This window comes from Neoarius graeffei, chromosome 28 (assembly GCF_027579695.1).
Source record: "Neoarius graeffei isolate fNeoGra1 chromosome 28, fNeoGra1.pri, whole genome shotgun sequence".
NCBI classification, from domain to species: Eukaryota; Metazoa; Chordata; class Actinopteri; order Siluriformes; family Ariidae; genus Neoarius; species Neoarius graeffei.
The window spans coordinates 9,790,660-9,810,901 of record NC_083596.1 but is presented as its reverse complement, the minus strand read 5'-3'; the positions used below and the strand labels follow the sequence as shown (position 1 = coordinate 9,810,901).

The 20,242-nt window shown below is 40.4% G+C and overlaps 1 protein-coding gene across 1 annotated transcript in view; it reads right to left on the bottom strand.

Annotated features, from left to right (window-relative positions):
* Positions 1–20,242, bottom strand: part of camk4 (calcium/calmodulin-dependent protein kinase IV) — a 60,568-nt gene that overhangs the window by 9,785 nt on the left and 30,541 nt on the right. Inside the window, exons 5-7 of the mRNA XM_060913376.1 lie at positions 17,746–17,818; positions 2,453–2,543; positions 2,218–2,292 (exon numbers count right to left, since the gene is read on the bottom strand). Of these exons, the coding sequence (XP_060769359.1) occupies positions 2,218–2,292; positions 2,453–2,543; positions 17,746–17,818 (239 nt within the window). The remainder of the gene's footprint in view (positions 1–2,217; positions 2,293–2,452; positions 2,544–17,745; positions 17,819–20,242) is intronic.

The window sequence follows — 20,242 nt, the reverse complement described above, 5'->3', positions numbered from 1 at the left end:
GCTCTCGTATCAACAGGGCGTCTGTTTCCACCCACAGAGCTGTCCCTCACTCAACTCAGAGGCTGTCCACACGGCAACGGATTCAGGTGAATCTGATAAAATTGTTTATCGTTTCGGCCTGGCGTCCACACGGCACCGGCGTTTTGGGTGCCCCAAAACGAGAACGGGTTCCAGAGTGGAAAAATCTGGCAACGGCACCGTTGCGAAGTCGTCTGGATGAGTAGAATGGATTTGTTTACGATGACGTCACAACCACATGACTAGAACAAGCAGCACTCTCGCTGTTTTGTATGAACCACTGCATTGCATTCACTTTTGTATACAGCTTTTCTTTTAAATAAACAAGCAACTGAACCATTTCTTGAATTTCTTTTTTTATTGGATAAGACTGCTTTTCAAAATGTTCACACACAATATAAAAAGTTATATAAATTATATAAAAATGCTTTTCAAAATGTTCACACACAATAAGAAAATTAAGTTATATAAAACTATGCACACTAATAAAACTAATTTGTACGCACAGAAGGCACGATTTCCTCGTGTAGTCGCAGCCATCTTCTTGTTGTTGTGTGCTTGTTCCTGTGAGTGCTTCACACCGGGTAGAAGAAGGGGTTTATGCGCATGCGTCCTACTTCTTCTATTGTTCTGGTGTCTCCGATGGGACCGTCTTACAGCGCACGTAGAGGTGTGGCATGTGTATTGCATCGTTTTCAGCAAGCGTTGCGTTGCCATATGTACCTGATATTTTACTGATCCGTTGCCCATGTGGACGCGATATTTTTTGTAATAAAATCTCGTTGCCGTTGTCGTGTGGATGTAGCCTCAATGTTGTTCGCACCATTCTGCGTAAACTCTAGAAACTGTGTGTGTGAAAACCCCAGGAGATCAGCAGTTTCTGAAATACTTAATCCTTCATGCTCCATCTGGCTCAAACCAACACTGTGGCTCAGGTGGATAAGGCACCATACCATAAATCCGGGGACCCGGGTTCGATTCCGGCCCGAGGTCATTTCCTGATCCCTCCCCGTCTCTCTCTCCCGCTCATTTCCTGTCTCTACACTGTCCTATCCAATAAAGGTGAAAAAAGCCCAAAAAAAAATCTTTAAAAAAAAACGATTAAACTTTTTCCCCATCCAAAGTGTACCACATTTTAACGATATGACTGAGTAAAATCTCCATAAATTTAAGATTGAAAATTTAAGACCACGGGGTTTGAAATTTAAGACAGTTTAAGACTTTTTAATGGCCTTATTTTAGGAAAATTAAATTTAAGACTTTTTAAGACTTTTTAAGGACCCGCGGCCACCCTGTTCTAGACAGGAATTGTGGCCTATTATGAAGACGTTTACATTCAAGCTATGTTATCTTGAAAAATCACACAAACTTTTTTTTAAATAACTTTTTCCAGGTTGGAACAATTTTTTTTTGGCATTTTCGATGGAAAAATTTTCATTTTCGTTCCCTGTAACGTTTCTAATCGCTGATTACAGCATCATGGTCGGCGACGTCCAATATGTTTTCATTAATTTGTGTTCTTTTTTGAAAGAAAGACAGACTTTTGTTTTGAATTTTGTTTTTTGTACAAGAGTGAAAACGCTTGTAACAGCTACATGTCAAATCATATCAATAGTCTCTTAACCTGCTTGTCCCTGGAAAGTGATTTCCACCCTTGAGCTTTCTTTCTGTACATTCAATATTATTCTCTCCACGTTCACTGGATATGAGCAATCGTGCGCTCTGATTGGCTGCTCTACTACTAGGCTATCAGCTCATATACCGTGAGTAGAGAAAAACAAAATGGCGGAGTGTATTGCTGAACCAACCGAGGACGACATAAAAACTGCTCGAAAACAAAACCCCAAAAATTACAGCCAAAAAAAAGGGAATAAAAGCATTTGATGGTAAGAATCCAAGAATTATTATAGCATTTTTTCCACAAATTGCTCCTGTCATTTTGCCGGTTTCTTTACATTCTAAGCGGAAATGATTTTGTCGGATGTTTGGTATAAAAGTTATTTATCAAATTTGCAAAAAATAAAAATGCTCAGTTTCTAAAAATCCAGTGAATGTGGATAGAATAAAACGGTTATTCCACTCAATCTCGTCATACACGGCTTGTATCAGTTCATGTACGACTTGATTTCGTGGAATAACTTAAGTGTATCGAGGGTCGTAGATGGTCTAGGAATATGCAGACAATATTAACAAGCTCACCACAATATCCCGGAGTCCCACACACCGTTTTCATGGTCACCTGGTCGTCCATGATTTTCGACAGCCCGAAATCAGCTTAAAAAAAAAAAAAAAAAGATCAAACCCACATGACAAAAGTCTGACAGGTATCCTGTCCATAAACAAGGAACCGGTAAAATCCATAAAACATTTCCGACCAAGGATTATCCCATCAAGATGCAAGTCCTAAACAGGAAACAGAGAGTGATATCCATACCTATTTTGAGAGGAGCATCTGGTGCTGAAGTGGCGTACAGGAGGTTCTCGGGTTTCAGGTCGCGGTGCACGACACCGTTTTCATGCAGGTACTGCACACAGAGACAGACGGGCGTAAATATTCATCACATCCAACCGTTTCGACAGCAGCTGCCTCTGCGACTCCAAGTTACAAACTCAATTGTCCTCTTTAACCTGAAGGAATGATTAAAATTCATAAGAAAGGTGTTTGTCAGGTTGCAGTATCAGTCCAGAGAGTGAACTCCAGGTGGGACGGATGGGCTTTCCTCTCTCACAGTCAATCATCAGAATCAGCCAATCATAGAAATCCGTGAGATCAAGTATGCGGACGAGGGCAGTTAGCATCCCCTTGAAGTGTGTTTAGCTGCCATGGGCTATCTTGCTTATGTGGTTCGAAAAGTTTTGCACGGATTTCATGAAAGCATGTGTTGACTTTCACCCTTCCAGAGAGACCACTGATTTACCGCAATTCTTGTATGAAATTATATAAATTGAATGTTTGTTCCTATTGGGAAACACTAAAGTTCCATGTAGGACCCTACAACAGAGGAGTTTCCTGTTCAGAAAAGGTTCCAATAAAATGTTTTAAAAATACTAGAACTCTTACCCACCCAAAGTATGCTTGTAATATAAACCTGACAAAACAGGCAAGGGTCTAAACCAGGAAATACTACTACGAAACAAAGAAACGAGTCAGAGCTTAAAGCAGAACCTTTATTTTAAATAAATTTGAGTGGATAGTATCGCCATCCTTGACTCTTGTATGCTGCATAAATGGGAATTTAAAAAATAATTATAAATATATATGGCGGCACGGTGGTGTAGTGGTTAGCGCTGTCACCTCACAGCAAGAAGGTCCGGGTTCGAGCCCCGTGGCCGGCGAGGGCCTTTCTGTGCGGAGTTTGCATGTTCTCCCCGTGTCCGCGTGGGTTTCCTCCAGGTGCTCCGGTTTCCCCCACAGTCCAAAGACATGCAGGTTAGGTTAACTGGTGACTCTAAATTGACCGTAGGTGTGAATGTGAGTGTGAATGGTTGTTTGTGTCTATGTGTCGGCCCTGTGATGACCTGGCGACTTGTCCAGGGTGTACCCCGCCTTTCGCCCGTAGTCAGCTGGGATAGGCTCCAGCTTGCCTGCGACCCTGTAGAACAGGATAAAGCGGCTAGAGATAATGAGATGAGATATTATATATAATGTAGAATAAAAACATTTCACTCTGACACCCATCTTTTGAACATTATTAAAAATTTATTCTAGACAAACGTTTCGGCCTTCAGCCTTCTTCAGTGTCAAAAACTTTTGACAAAAAATTTTGACACTGAAGAAGGCTGAAGGCCGAAACGTTTGTCGAGAATAAATTTTTAATAATGTTCAAAAGTTGGGTCTCGGAGTGAAATGTTTTTATTCTACATTATCTATATCTACACTGCTGGGACCCGTGGCATCCTTTGGATCCTTTTGGACAGACTGGTTGTTGGCTGACAGAGACTTTTTACTCTACTTTATACAACCCCGATTCCAAAAAAGTTGGGACAAAGTACAAATTGTAAATAAAAACAGAATGCAATAATTTACAAATCTTAAAAACTGATATTGTATTCACAATAGAACATAGACAACATATCAAATGTCGAAAGTGAGACATTTTGAAATTTCATGCCAAATATTGGCTCATTTGAAATTTCATGACAGCAACACATCTCAAAAAAGTTGGGACAGGGGCAATAAGAGGCTGGAAAAGTTAAAGGTACAAAAAAGGAACAGCTGGAGGACCAAATTGCAACTCATTAGGTCAATTGGCAATAGGTCATTAACATGACTGGGTATAAAAAGAGCATCTTGGAGTGGCAGCGGCTCTCAGAAGTAAAGATGGGAAGAGGATCACCAATCCCCCTAATTCTGCGCCGACAAATAGTGGAGCAATATCAGAAAGGAGTTCGACAGTGTAAAATTGCAAAGAGTTTGAACATATCATCATCTACAGTGCATATCATCATCAAAAGATTCAGAGAATCTGGAAGAATCTCTGTGCGTAAGGGTCAAGGCCGGAAAAACATACTGGGTGCCCGTGATCTTCGGGCCCTTAGACGGCACTGCATCACATACAGGCATGCTTCTGTATTGGAAATCACAAAATGGGCTCAGGAATATTTCCAGAGAACATTATCTATGAACACAATTCACCGTGCCATCCACCGTTGCCAGCTAAAACTCTATAGTTCAAAGCAGAAGCCGTATCTAAACATGATCCAGAAGCGCAGACGTCGTCTCTGGGCCAAGGCTCATTTAAAATGGACTGTGGCAAAGTGGAAAACTGTTCTGTGGTCAGACGAATCAAAATTTGAAGTTCTTTATGGAAATCAGGGACGCCGTGTCATTCGGACTAAAGAGGAGAAGGACGACCCAAGTTGTTGTCAGCGCTCAGTTCAGAAGCCTGCATCTCTGATGGTATGGGGTTGCATTAGTGCGTGTGGCATGGGCAGCTTACACATCTGGAAAGACACCATCAATGCTGAAAGGTATATCCAGGTTCTAGAGCAACATATGCTCCCATCCAGACGACGTCTCTTTCAGGGAAGACCTTGCATTTTCCAACATGACAATGCCAAACCACATACTGCAACAATTACAGCATCATGGCTGCATAGAAGAAGGGTCCGGGTACTGAACTGGCCAGCCTGCAGTCCAGATCTTTCACCCACAGAAAACATTTGGCGCATCATAAAACGGAAGATACGACAAAAAAGACCTAAGACAGTTGAGCAACTAGAATCCTACATTAGACAAGAATGGGTTAACATTCCTATCCCTAAACTTGAGCAACTTGTCTCCTCAGTCCCCAGACGTTTACAGACTGTTGTAAAGAGAAAAGGGGATGTCTCACAGTGGTAAACATGGCCTTGTCCCAACTTTTTTGAGATGTGTTGTTGTCATGAAATTTAAAATCACCTAAGTTTTCTCTTTAAATGATACATTTTCTCAGTTTAAAAACATTTGATGTCATCTATGTTCTATTCTGAATAAAATATGGAATTTTGAAACTTCCACATCATTGCATTCCGTTTTTATTTACAATTTGTACTTTGTCCCAACTTTTTTGGAATCGGGGTTGTATATATATGAGAGTTAAAATCGACTGCAAAGTTGGCATTGGAGCTGCCCCGCTGAGCCAGCCAGCCCTGAGTGCGTGACGTCACAGCGGTAACCGGTTTTAAGGCCGACGCCTTTGACAGCTATAGACCAAAGTCATATAAATAAAATTAATGGTGAAAGTATGAAATAGCGTTACCGACTTGCTCAACTAAGACTGATTTGACTTCATTGATTGTGGGTTGACTCTCATTAAAACAGGATAGGTGTTATAACTTATGCAACATACATGTACATGCATGCATTTTCACTGATAAAACGTAAAAGGCTAATTAAATAATCAGATGAACTGAAACAATCACATTCTGAAGCAAATTAAATAATCTTATACCGGTAACTTAAATACAAGTTCCGTGTATTAATCTAAATGCAGGTAAACAACGTGTTTTTGTTGTTTTATATCCAAATGAGAGTCAGAGTTTACCCGTCTGTGTTCTCGCTTCTTGAAGGCCGACCTTGTGGCCGATTGTTTTGAAACAATCTGACTTTCAGTTGTTCGTTCAGTTCTCCGTTCATTCACTTCTTCTACGTAAGGGCGAGACGGCAGCAATATCCAGTTTAGAAATAAGACCGCTGCGACACTCATTCTCCGTATGGAGTACTCCGCCATTACTGCTTGGCTCAGGCAATTACTAAAACCCAGAACGGAACGTCACTGGGTTTTAGCAACAACTGCAGGGAGGTCACTGCCCAAGCGATGAAAAACAAATAAACACTTCCCTTTTCTTGTTTTCTTTTCCTTTAATTATTGGTTCTGCACCCTCTTTCAGTACGGCCTTATAGCTAATGCTCCTAAACAGATCAGAGGTTTTGTAAGAGTCTTCAGTAAAATGTGCAGAGCAGAGACCACTTCGTAGGCACCCAATATGCCCGTGAACTTCTCACAAAACGCATCCAAATCTTTGCAGTTTGAACATTCTTGGGCCATGAATGCAACGTAAATCCACCTTCTGTCATGCTGCTGGCACATCTACGTGGCATGGCGATAAATTAGCTCAAAATGGAGGATCGGAGTTGCAGTCAGCTCTATGTTTTAGTATAGTGGAAATGGCGATGAGACCGATAGACTTCCTGCTGTGACATTACAGACATCAAGGTCATTCACTCTGACCGCTACCTATATGAATCACTTTAATCATAAAAATTACTACATTAGATTTGTTGTTAACACTTAAAACCATTCTTGTGCCATTCTTGAGGTCTCAAAGCATTTATAAACGAAAGTGAGGCCATGGCTCTGCCTATATGCTTTAACAAGATGAAATCAAAATGCTTGGTAAGACTTCGCAAGTCAACAAGACAACAGGGTTTAACAGGTGAGTACAACCAGAGAACACATGGGGGGGATCTGTGACAACACTTAGCTTCATAATTATTGGCACCCTTGGTTCAGATCTTAAAAAGAATGGGATGGAAAAAAAAATTGTCATTGTGTAAGATAATTAGCTGAAATTATAAAAAGAAATCTGATTGTAGATAATAAAAAATAGTTTAAGTAGCACTCAACACATCAAATTTCACAAGCCAGATACGTATCTGCTCCTTTTTGGCTTTTCCCCCCCTTGCTCTTCTCTCATCTGTCTGGTGATCCTTTAAAATCTTTCCTCTCAGCCGCTTTAACCTCGTCACAGACTCATTTCCTGCTTTACACATCACCAATTGGATGTAACTGTCTTCCTGCTGCCTTCCTGTGCTTTCAGAATGATCATTAATTCTAGTTCGGTAATGAAACACTGCACATGAAAGTCCCTTCAAGTCACAATTTCAAGTGGGCACATAAATCGTTTTGATTCTTGAGTTTCCGACAACGGAAAAAGTGGGCACATTATGTTCATTTTTACAGGAATTGTAAATTGAGGATCCCATAATGGATGGAGGTCTGAGTTTCCCAAATGCATCAGCATCGTTTACTCAATTTCCCCCCTGGGATTATTAATGTATTTCTGATAAATGGTAGAGCTAGCATCACACTGAGCACTATCGATACCACATGAGATGAACTTAACCTTAAGGATCAATGTCCACCTCGGGTTAATTTTAATGATATAGGAAAGAGAATTCCAAATGGTCGACTCTACATCAGCATTGGCCTTGCAAGGTTCAGGACAATTTAAACCAGTAGATGGCGTTTTGAGACATTTTCAACCCATAAAACACTAATCTTTATAAAAATGGTAATTGTGTCAATATTAACATCAACATTGATGTGTTTCTTCACAGTCATATATATCATTTAGACTTTAACACAATAAGAATTTGATCCACTCTGGGGGTTTTTTCCGTCACCTAGACTGCACTAGGACCAAAAACCACAACAAACAAGCATGTAGGCTGGAGTAGCTAGGACATTAACATATCCAGTTACACGGGTTTTAGATTACCTGCTCTGGTTCCCTTTAGTACGTGTTGCTTCGTTCCTTCCTGACTGCCTAATAATGCCTGGTAATGTTCCAAATCACGCTTTAAAACAGAAATTCTGTTCATCTCTACATTTCAAACACGAAGCAGTTATCTTACATGTGTTTATACTACATTATTATAACCTGACATCATTTATAAAATGTTGAACAAAATTTATTTTATACGCCATTGTATTTCTGGTTTGTGTTCAAACTGAGTTCCAAGGGTATAAAACCAAGGCAAGATGCAACAAAATGAAAAATTCTGGCCAAAAATTAAAACAAAAACCAAAGCCCCAAACATGTGCTGGATTAAATAAATAAATAAATACAACCCCAATTCCAAAAAAGTTGGGACACTGTGTAAAACATAAATAAAAACAAATGTGAAGATTTGCAAATCATGGAATCCCTATATTCCACTGAAAATAGTACAAACAGAACAAATGTTAAAACTGAGAAATTGTATTGTTTTTTGGAAAAACATGCGGTCATTTTTAATTTGATGACAGCAACACATTTCAAAAAAAGTTGGGACAGGGGAGTGTTTACCACTGTGTTGCATCGCCTCTATTTTTAACACCACTCTGTAAATGTTTGGGAACTGAGGAGACCAACTGCTGTAGTTTTGAAAGAGAAATGTTGTCCCATTCTTGCCCGATATACAGTTTCAGTTGCTCAACAGTTCAGGGTCTCCTTTGTTGCATTTTGCGCTTCATAATGCACCAAATGTTTTAAATGGGAGACCGGTCTGGACTGCAGGCAGGCCAGTTTAGCACCCAGACTCTTACTACAGAGCCATGCAGTTTTAATATGTGCAGAAAGCAGTTTGGCATTGTCTTGCTGAAAGTAGGAAGGCCTTCCCTGAAAAAGATTGTGTCTGGATGGCAGCATGTTGCTCTGAAACGTATATATCATTCAGCATTAAGGATGCCTTCCCAGATGTACAAGCTACCCATGTCATGTGCACTAATGCCCCTTCATACCATCTCTCTCTCTCTAGCTCAAATTCAAAATAAGCATATGTTTTTCAAAAAACAATTTCTCAGTTTCAACATTTAATATGTTGTCTTTGTACAATTTTCAATGAAATGTGGGGTTTCCATGATTAGCAAAATTATCAAACTCTGTTTTTATTTACAGTTTACACAGCGTGCCAACTTTTTTGGAATTGGGGTTGTAAATAAAAAAAACATTTTTAAAAAATAATTCTCAATTTATTGTTGGATATTTTGCTTTCAGTTCTTTTAAAAATCAATAATTATTAATTAAATATTATTCAAGAAATCGACAAAGTAGTGACAATCCTTAAGAAGTTCATGGAATGAATTTAAAACTATTATACATGATCTGTATATTGACCGTGATGTAGTGTTTCAAACCATTAGTGGAAAAATTATTGGACAAAGCAGGCCAATTGGTTCAGTTGGATATTTTTATGGCTGAAAAATTGGGTGTATCCTGAAGAGGAGGATGATAACAACAACAATCATCTGTTTTTGGAGAAAACAAATGTCGTCAACCTGCTACTTTTGTAACATAAGGTTAAGTATAATGTATTAAAAGAACAATAACGGGGAAGATATCTATACCTTTCTATAAGCAATGCCTCAGGTAAGAAGGTTACCACGGAAACTCATTAAATACAGCAGTGTGGACCAGCAGAAGTCTGCCCGGTTACAGTAGAACCATGCAGCTGCCCACACACACACACACACACACGGGGGGGGGGCCCGCTCAGCCGGAATTAGCTTCTTCATCATGCTTTGAACATCAGAAGAGAAATGTTAAGTGAGCACATCATGCAAATGATATGTTAATGATATGTTAATTAACCCTAAATTATGAAAGCTCTGTACTTGACATGATTTTCAACTTTTGACTTTCAGAGGCAAGCACTGTATTTCAGCCCAAACAGTACAAGTGTAAAAGCATAATGACCAGAAACACAAATATGTATTTTTTCCAGGCTTTGTCTGATATTTAAAAAAAAAAAAAAAGCCAGCGTTTGTCTCCATCCTCACCAATTAGGCAGACATGCGGGAGCGTTATCTTTGTGGACTGTCTGAGGGGATTTCTTCCTGTGCAATGCACAGTGGAGCTGACATACATACTGTATCTCATTTTTTCCCCTCTCTCTCTCTCTATCTCTCTCTCTCTCATGGTTAATGGACCAGTGCAGCTCATCAGCACAACAGAAGCTGCATATGAACCCTTATAAACTCTGCCCAGGCCAAAAACACAGGAAAACAGAAAACAGTAAATGCCACATTAGCTCCTGTTTCTCAATACTGCAATAAATCAACCCATCTACATTTAATTTAAAAGCCAATCAAAGTCTATGGAGAGATGGTGGTCTACCCTGTCACTTTAAAAACTTCACAAGCATAAATACTAAAGCTAGACGGCCTTTCGATTTCATAAAATCGGTGAAGTTTAGTTCCATCTGAAATGTGGTCATTGTGATTTTGTGAGATATTACAGAAATAAAACATATATATCAGGCCATTCTGTGGCTGGGAAGTTATTTAATTTGAGGGGATTAATGCAAATAATGTGCATGAAATTGCTCGCTTCGCGCAGTCAGGCAGACAGAGAAAGTCCGTGTGTGCATGCACAGGTTTACCTTCTTCTTCTTTTGGGTTTTACGGCAGCTGGCATCCACAGTGTTGCATTACTGCCATCTATAGGTTTTATCTTTGAGCGTGCACTGACAGTTCCATCATTCTGTCGCTAAATGAACAGCTGATCACACCGAGGTGCTCGCTGACCGCCGATATTTATTAGTTTGGTCCTGCGTTTCCTTTCCTTCATTACATAACGTCTTTTCTTCTCACTTTCCGTTACTGTAGTCGGTCTTTCACGTTTCATTCGCACACTCACGTCCTCCATTTTTCTCTCCTGTTTCAAATTTGTATCCCACAATCCCTTGCGCGAACAGGGAAAACCCACTACGTAATGCGTAATGTAGTATCTTGAATTGGGTCATGGTGAAGCAGGAAAAAATAGTGGAGAATTTAGGGCCACTATTTTTGTTCCACTAAATTGTTCCATTTAAAAAAAAACAACAACAAAAAAAACCCACTAATAAAACTGGGTGTCAAGGAAAATTCTTTTTATGACCTACACTTGAAAAATCTGAAAGACAGTCTCCCTTTAACCACAAGAGTGGGTGGGGTTGATCAGAGTTCCTTCTAGAGTGCCAGGAGTGGTCAAGATTGGCCAAACTTTCTCCAGGAACTGTTGGGGTTGGTCAACCTTTCTCCAGAAGCAGGCAGGATTGGTCAAATTTTCTCCTGGAGCAAGTAAGATTGGTTTAACTTCATGCAGGAGTGGGTAAGATTAGTCTAATGTTTTCATGCGGAAGTGGATAGAGTTGTTCAAACTTCTTCTGGAAGCAGTTTGGACTGGTCAGTATCTCATTAATGGGATAAATTGAGGATTCGGAGAGGTCACGATTGGTCAATTTTTCTCCAAGAATGGTTAGGGTTGGTCAAACTTTTTCCAGGAGTGGAGGAGATTGGTTAGACATCCTCCTGGAATGGGTCAGATTAGTCAAACTTTCATTGGGTGTGGGAAGGATTTGACAAAATTTCTCTGAGTGAGATTAGGATTGGTCCAACTTATTCCTGGAAAGTTGTGATGGGTCAAATATTCCCTGAGATTGGGAGAGATTTGGTCAGAATTTCTTCAGAAGCAGTGTGGATTGGTCAAATTTTCTCCAGGAGTGGTTGGGATCAAACTGACCTTCTCCAAGAGTGGGTGGGATCAGTTAAACTTCCTCCTGCAACGGGTGGGATTGGTCCAACATCCAGGAGTGGACAGAATTGGTCAAATTTTATCTGGGACCAATCTGGATTGGTCAAAGTTTCTTAGTAATGGAATGGATTGGGGATTCAAGAGAGTTCGGGATTGGTTAACCTCTCCAGGGTTGAGAGGGATTTGGTCAGAATTCCTTCAGGAGCAGTGTGGATTGGTCAAACTTTCTGTGGGAGTGGGCAGTATTGGTCAAACTTTCACTAGGAGTTGTTGGGATTGGTCAAACTTTCTCCAGGAGTGGGTAGGGTTGCTCAAATTTTCCTTATGAGTGGGTGGGATTGATCAGAATTCCTTCACAAGTTGTCAGGAATGGCCAAAGTTTCTCTGGGAGCAGGCAGAACTCGTTAAAAATCCTTCAAGAGCAGGCGGAAGTGGGATTTATAAAATAACTAAAAAATAATTTAAAAAAAACAAAAAAACCCTGCAATGATGCATCATGGGCTTCCTTTGGCATCTAGTCTGTTCAACACAGAGGTGTTTCTCTGTACACACACACACACACACACACACACACACACACACACACACACACACACAGAATGTGTGGAAACTCCCAGCAGAAGTACACAGGGCAAAACTGTGTGGTGTGATATTTATATATTTAAAAAAAATAAAACAGGCGACACTTCTAAAGGGGGCGGCAGCATTACGCTCACTGTTCTTCTACCCGGTGAGATGTGGAGAGTCTGTGTTTACTTATTGCAGCCTGCCAACTCTGAAAGCCATGCATGAGAAATGTGCCCACCGTCCTGCTATCTCCTTGGCAACAGCGATCCTTGGTGAAATGAAGGCCAAGAGGCGAGAATACACTTTAAAAAAAAAATCTAAAACTATAGAAGCTACTGTACACCCATGAGGACAGACCCTGTTTCTGTGACATGACATCTGTCTCGGTTACTTAACCAGGGCGATGGATGGAGTGGTTGCCAGACTTAGTGTTGTGGTTACTGAAAAAGATGCAATAGGTGAGAGAACAGCTTTGATAGTAAACACGTGGGGGGGAGAAAGAGACTGAGAAAGAGAGACAAGACAGTCAGTGGGAAAGAAAGAAGCGAGAATAGCCATCTGTGACCTCTCTGTGGGGTCTCGTGTCTCCTGCTGGCTTTAAAGCCAAACAGTGAGAGCCCTAAATCTCACTTTAAGTCTCTCTGGAACTGGATCCAAAGCACACTAAAGCCCATTCACGACTGCAGACCTGAATAATTACCACAGCTATGAAAATAGAAGTGTGTCGAATGTATAGAGGGGGAAAAAAATGAACAGGAACTAGAGATGGGTGGATTTTTTCATTTTGAACTCGTCTCAATAAAATCACCACATGGTAATTATTTGTATTTGGTATTTCTACATTTATATATTCCTATCAAATTACTGTAGTTAGTTAGTTAGTTAGTTAATCCGGGGAGGGGGCGCAACAGTTGTTGCGTTATATCAGTGAACAATATATTGTACTTTTTATCCATATATAGTTACATTTAAATGTTGTATAACATCCACAAAACAAATTACAGTACTTCCTTTTATCACATTATAGTAGCTATAAATACACACACCTCTCTTTCCCCCCCACATTTAAATTTAAAAATGTAGCTTGTGATGTTACAGATAAACTGCAAACCACAAACTCGGTCCTGAAGACTTTCCTATGGTGGAAAACCTCAAGTTACAGCTTTGCTGCTGACTGCTACAAAGCACTGACATTGGAGACTCCTTCCAAATATATATATATATTTTTAAAGTTTGCTTACAGAAAGTGAACTCAAATTATTTTTCATTTGTTTATCAATAATTAGGATTAGCTGATGTGTGATGTTAACCATGCAAGTCCTTGTGAATTAGCCGATTTAGCAGGTAATGTGGTATAACAGCATTTAACAATACTGGTGCAGGTAAAATATATTTTGAAACGAAATGTTTGATATAGAAACTACCACTAGTTATTTCGTGAACTATCCTACTAATGTAATTGTTTGAAATCAAATAGAATACTTTTAAGAAATAAATAAATAAAATTGTAATTTACCTTAGATCTCACTTCTTCCTCTTCTTATCAAATGTTTCTCATCTCATTATCTCTAGCCGCTTTATCCTGTTCTACAGGGTCGCAGGCGAGCTGGAGCCTATCCCAGCTGACTACGGGCGAAAGGCGGGGTACACCCTGGACAAGTCGCCAGGTCATCACAGGGCTGACACATAGACACAGACAACCATTCACACTCACATTCACACCTACGGTCAATTTAGAGCCACCAGTTAACCTAACCTGCATGTCTTTGGACTGTGGGGGAAACCGGGGCACTCGGAGGAAACCCACGCGGACACGGGGAGAACATGCAAACTCCGCACAGAAAGGCCCTCGCCAGCCACGGGGCTCAAACCCGGACCTTCTTGCTGTGAGGCGACAGCGCTAACCACTACACCACCATGCCGCCCATCAAATGTTTCTTTTTAAAGAAAATGTTCTTCAAATGTTTCTTTTTAAAACCGGCCTTGGTTCAGGCCGTTGCTGAGGCAACATTTCCCCCTGAAGGTCACTGCCGGGAGACACTCTTGCATTCCTTCTCTAACTCTCTGTGGTCGCCATTTTTACCCCCAGTGTGACAAGCGGGTGCGTGACCAGTGCCTTCATGGCTGCAGGAGTGGACGGCTGCTTGCTTGCGCTGGATTACCTCCTCCCCTCCCCCCCTTACCCCCTACCCCTGATTCCCCCCCTCAAGTCCCGTGTTTAAAGTGCACTTGTGTTGTTGTGTGCTTTGTGCAAAGGTTTTTTAAATGTTCCCACACTGTACTCCTGACAAGAGCATAGTGGGGGGTGTTCTTTTTTTCCTTATCTCTCCTCATGTTGTGCTTCCTTTTTATCTTTATCCCTGTCTTCCTGTCCTGTCTACCCTACGTCAATTGTATGTTGTATATGTACGGACAGGTTGACGGCTAATTTTGCTGGTACATGTGACTAGTGACAATAAAGGGCATCATCATCATCATTTTCATAGGGTTTCTAAAAATTCCCACTGCGTTTGCCAGATGTACTCTGGATGCAGTTTGAGATTACTTCCAATAAAGCCAGTATCTCACCGAGCTGCGACAGCTTGCGACAAATTGCAAATATCATTCGCAAGAGAGTTTCAAAAGTGTTTTGAAACATTCACGGGGCTTCTCAATTTCCTCGCATGAGTCATAAAGTGTCACTCCTTCATCGCTGAAATTCTGAATATGTTCAAAAAATTTGTGCGACAAAATTTCTCTCAAAATCACCGCAAATGCGTCGCTGGTGTCACAAAGCTGTCACGAACCCTTCTCAAGTCAGTTTCCGTGAGACAGGAAGTGCGAGTGTATCTCACTGGGCTGCGACAGCCTGCGACTAGTTGGAGACGCACAACAATTGTGATAAAATATGCGAATATCAATTCAGTGTGATTCCAAGTGAAAATTGTCGCTAATTCGCATATTTTATCGCAATTGTTGTGTCTCCAACTAGTCGCAGGCTATCGCAGCCCAGTGAGATACTACCCTAAGCAGGAAAGGTTTTTAAACAGTTGACCCTATCTGGCAACCCTAACTTCTCTATAAACCACCTTCTGTACAGGTGTATGGATGATTTAGAGATCCTAATATTGTTAGCTTGATATGAAAAATCCTGATTACATCCACAGGAACAGTGGTAATATTTAACAGTTATTCCACGAAATTGAGTCGTACGTGAGCTGATTGCTGACGAGGTGCGTAGTACCGATTCGGCTATAAGCCGTGTATGACTAGCTTGAGTGGAATAACTGTTTTATTCTAGCCACATTCCCTGGATTTTGAGAAAAATGGAGCATTTTTATTTGTTGCAAATTCGATAAATAAAAAAGTTTATACAAAATGCCTGACAAAATCATTTCCACTTAGAATGTAAACAAACCGGCGAAATGACAGGAGCAATTTGTGAAAATGCTATAATAATAATAATAATACAACCCCGATTCCAAAAAAGTTGGGACAAAGTACAAATTGTAAATAAAAATGGAATGCAATGATGTGGAAGTTTCAAAATTCCATATTTTATTCAGAATAGAACATAGATGACATATCAAATGTTTAAACTGAGAAAATGTATCATTTAAAGAGAAAAATTAGGTGATTTTAAATTTCATGACAACAACACATCTCAAAAAAGTTGGGACAAGGCCATGTTTACCACTGTGAGACATCCCCTTTTCTCTTTACAACAGTCTGTAAACGTCTGGGGACTGAGGAGACAAGTTGCTCAAGTTTAGGGATAGGAATGTTAACCCATTCTTGTCTAATGTAGGATTCTAGTTGCTCAACTGTCTTAGGTCTTTTTTGTCGTATCTTCCGTTTTATGACGCGCCAAATGTTTTCTATGGGTGAAAGATCTGGACTGCAGGCTGGCCAGTTCAGTACCTGGACCCTTCTTCTACGCAGCCATGATGCTGTAATTGATGCAGTATGTGGTTTGGCATTGTCATGTTGGAAAATGCAAGGTCTTCCCTGAAAGAGACGTCGTCTGGATGGGAGCATATGTTGCTCTAGAACCTGGATATACCTTTCAGCATTGATGGTGTCTTTCCAGATGTGTAAGCTGCCCATGCCACACGCACTAATGCAACCCCATACCATCAGAAATGCAGGCTTCTGAACTGAGCGCTGATAACAACTTGGGTCGTCCTTCTCCTCTTTAGTCCGAATGACACGGCGTCCCTGATTTCCATAAAGAACTTCAAATTTTGATTCGTCTGACCACAGAACAGTTTTCCACTTTGCCACAGTCCATTTTAAATGAGCCTTGGCCCAGAGACGACGTCTGCGCTTCTGGATCATGTTTAGATACGGCTTCTTCTTTGAACTATAGAGTTTTAGCTGGCAACGGCGGATGGCACGGTGAATTGCGTTCACAGATAATGTTCTCTGGAAATATTCCTGAGCCCATTTAGTGATTTCCAATACAATAAAGATTCTCTGAATCTTTTGATGATATTACGCACTGTAGATGATGAGATGTTCAAACTCTTTGCAATTTTACACTGTCGAACTCCTTTCTGATATTGCTTCACTATTTGTCGGCGCAGAATTAGGGGGATTGGTGATCCTCTTCCCATCTTTACTTCTGAGAGCCACTGCCACTCCAAGATGCTCTTTTTATACCCAGTCATGTTAATGACCTATTGCCAATTGACCTAATGAGTTGCAATTTGGTCCTCCAGCTGTTCCTTTTTTGTACCTTTAACTTTTCCAGCCTCTTATTGCCCCTGTCCCAACTTTTTTGAGATGTGTTGCTGTCATGAAATTTCAAATGAGCCAATATTTGGCATGAAATTTCAAAATGTCTCACTTTCGACATTTGATATGTTGTCTATGTTCTATTGTGAATACAATATCAGTTTTTGAAATTTGTAAATTATTGCATTCCGTTTTTATTTACAATTTGTACTTTGTCCCAACTTTTTTGGAATCGGGGTTGTAATAATAATTCTTGAAAAAAAAAATCCATTCTTATCAAATACAGTCATTCCATGTTTTGTTGCTTTTTTGGTGTATTTTTTGGGGTTTTGCTTTCAAGTAGTGTTATTTCGTCCTTGGTTGGTTCAGCAACATGTGCCGCCATTTTGTTTTTCTCTACTCATGGTATACGAGCTGATATCCAGTGAATGTGGATGGAATAATAAATGGTAGCTGTATCGCATAAATGGCATAAATCCAAATAGGATGGAAGACAGACAGCAGCTTCACAAAACAAAAAAACAAAACCCCACAATCCAAACCTGATCCAGCTCAGCTCATTATTCATCATTATGGATTTCTCCAGTCTGGTCTTGATGCTTGTGTGATGGATGCCAGGGAACCAAATCAGATCACATGGAACAACACAAGCCAGTAAATCAAACTTAGCGAATGAAGACTCACCGCGACGGCCTCCAGCACCTGTTTGATCGCGTCTGCTGCATCTCGCTCGCTGTAGTAGCCCTTCTCCACCACCCTGCAGGAAGGAAAACCTCATCTGTTATGTTTCAATGACGCCACAGTGAGCAGCAGGGGAGCGCAAAAAAGGGCTGGCTGAGAGCTTTATCATTTTCACTTTATGATTCTCCAGCTTTAGCGCAAGCTGCTGACTCAAATACAACTTGGCGCTCACAAAGAGGTGAACAGAGACACTTCCACTGATTAGTCATTGCTTATGGGGAAAAGCCTTTTGGAAGAAAACAGACATCACATCACTTTTATGCTTTGAGCTGCAGCTTTCAAGAAATTAAAGAACACTGTGGTTTTGGTGCAGGAGCACAGTTAAGACTTAAGTTGTAGGCAATAAAACCTTTATTGGAGTGGAGTGGTGATATTGTTTAATAATGTAAAAGCAGGTATAAATTAAAAAAAAGTGTGTTTTGTTTCTTATACACCAAAGCAATTTTCTAATGAGTATAATTTTTAATTTATTAACAAATAAATTGGCCGTCATTCTGGTGGCATCTAGGGCTGATTTAGCCATCTTGCCATGTGGAAAGCACAGAGCCCAAGGTAGAGACTTCTCCAAAGTGCTGACACTGGAGACGCTTTCCATCTCCTTACAGAAAACTTCACCAATGTTCATGATATTCATTGCAAAATTAGCATATTAGCAATCCATTTATCATTAGACTTCGACCTTGAGCTGTTACTATAGAACAGTGATTCCCAACCACTGTGCCACGGCACATTAGTGTGCCGTGAGAGATCATCAGGTGTACTGTGGGAAATTATCCAATTTCACTTAATTGTTCCGAAAATTATTGATTTATTTACTGCAAATAATTTGTCTTCGTTCATCTATGCCAGCGACCTATAGTAACAGGCAGAACAATTAAATACTCTTCCACTAGAAGGCAACAGGTAGCTAATTAACCTGTGTATCTACCTGTTGCCATTCAAACAATAGAATTAGTAATGCTTTGGGTGTGACCGCGGTGATGGCGATGGATAAATATTTGAAAATAAAAAAAAAAGTGCACAATCCAAACTGGGGCCTGGAGAAAATTCTAACCCAGATGAAGGCCCTAGTATGAGTAGAGGTCAGAAGAAAGCAAAGAAAGGTGATTTTCCACAACCTATCTATGCGAGCTGGGCTTTTCAAGCATGACTGCTATAAAAACTAAAAAAGGAGAGAGACTCAGAGCTGTTGAGGAAGATCTTCGTGTGTCTTTCTTCAATTCCTGCGAGTATATCAGCTTTGTGTTCAATTAAACAGGCCCAGGTTTCACACTGAGTAAGTAAATTGTGAGTAAATTGAGATAGATAGATAGATAGATAGATAGATAGATAGATAGATAGATAGATAGATAGATAGATAGATAGATAGATAGATTGATTGATTGATTGATTGATTGATTGATTGATTAAACAGGCCCAGGTTTCACACTGAGTAAGTAAACTGTGAGTAAATTGAGAGAGAGAGAGAGAGAGAGAGAGAGAGAGAGAGAGAGAGAGAGATAAACTAAACAGGCCCAGGTTTCACACTGAGTAAGTAAATTGTGAGTAAATTGAGAGAGAGAGAGAGAGAGAGAGAGAGAGAGAGAGAGAGAGAAACTAAACAGGCCCAGGTTTCACACTGAGTAAGTAAATGTGAGTAAATTGAGAGAGAGAGAGAGAGAGAGAGAGAGAGATAGACAGACAGACAGACAGACAGACAAAACAGGCCCAGGTTTCACACTGAGTAAGTAAATTGTGAGTAAATTGAGAGAGAGAGAGAGAGAGAGAGAGAGAGAGAGAGAGAGAGAGAGAGAAACTAAACAGGCCCAGGTTTCACACTGAGTAAGTAAATTGTGAGTAAATTGAGAGAAAAAGAGAGAGAGAGAGAGAGAGAGAGAGAGAGAGAAACTAAACAGGCCCAGGTTTCACACTGAGTAAGTAAATTGTGAGTAAATTGAGAGAGAGAGAGAGAGAGAGAGAGAGAGAGAGAGAGAGAGATAAACTAAACAGGCCCAGGTTTCACGCTGAGTAAGTAAATCGTGAGTAAATTGAGAGAGAGAGAGAGAGAGAGAGAGAGAGAGAGAGAGAGACAGACAGACAGACAGACAAAACAGGCCCAGGTTTCACACTGAGTAAGTAAATTATGGATGGATGGATGGATGGATGGATGGATGGATGGATGGATGGACTTTTTTGTGACATTTTTGTTTGGTGGTGTGCCATGAGATTTTTCAAATGTAAAATATGTGCCGTGGCTCAAGAAAGGTTGGGAAACACTGCTATAGAAACAGTCCCGTATTAGAATGAGCGCATTAATACACCGATTAGTCATAACATTAAAACCAATGAGTGTAGACGTGAATAACACTGATTATCTCATCACAATGGCACTTCTCAAGCGGTGGGACATATTAGGCAGCAAGTGAAGTCAGTTCTTGAAGTTGATGTGTTGGAGGCAGGA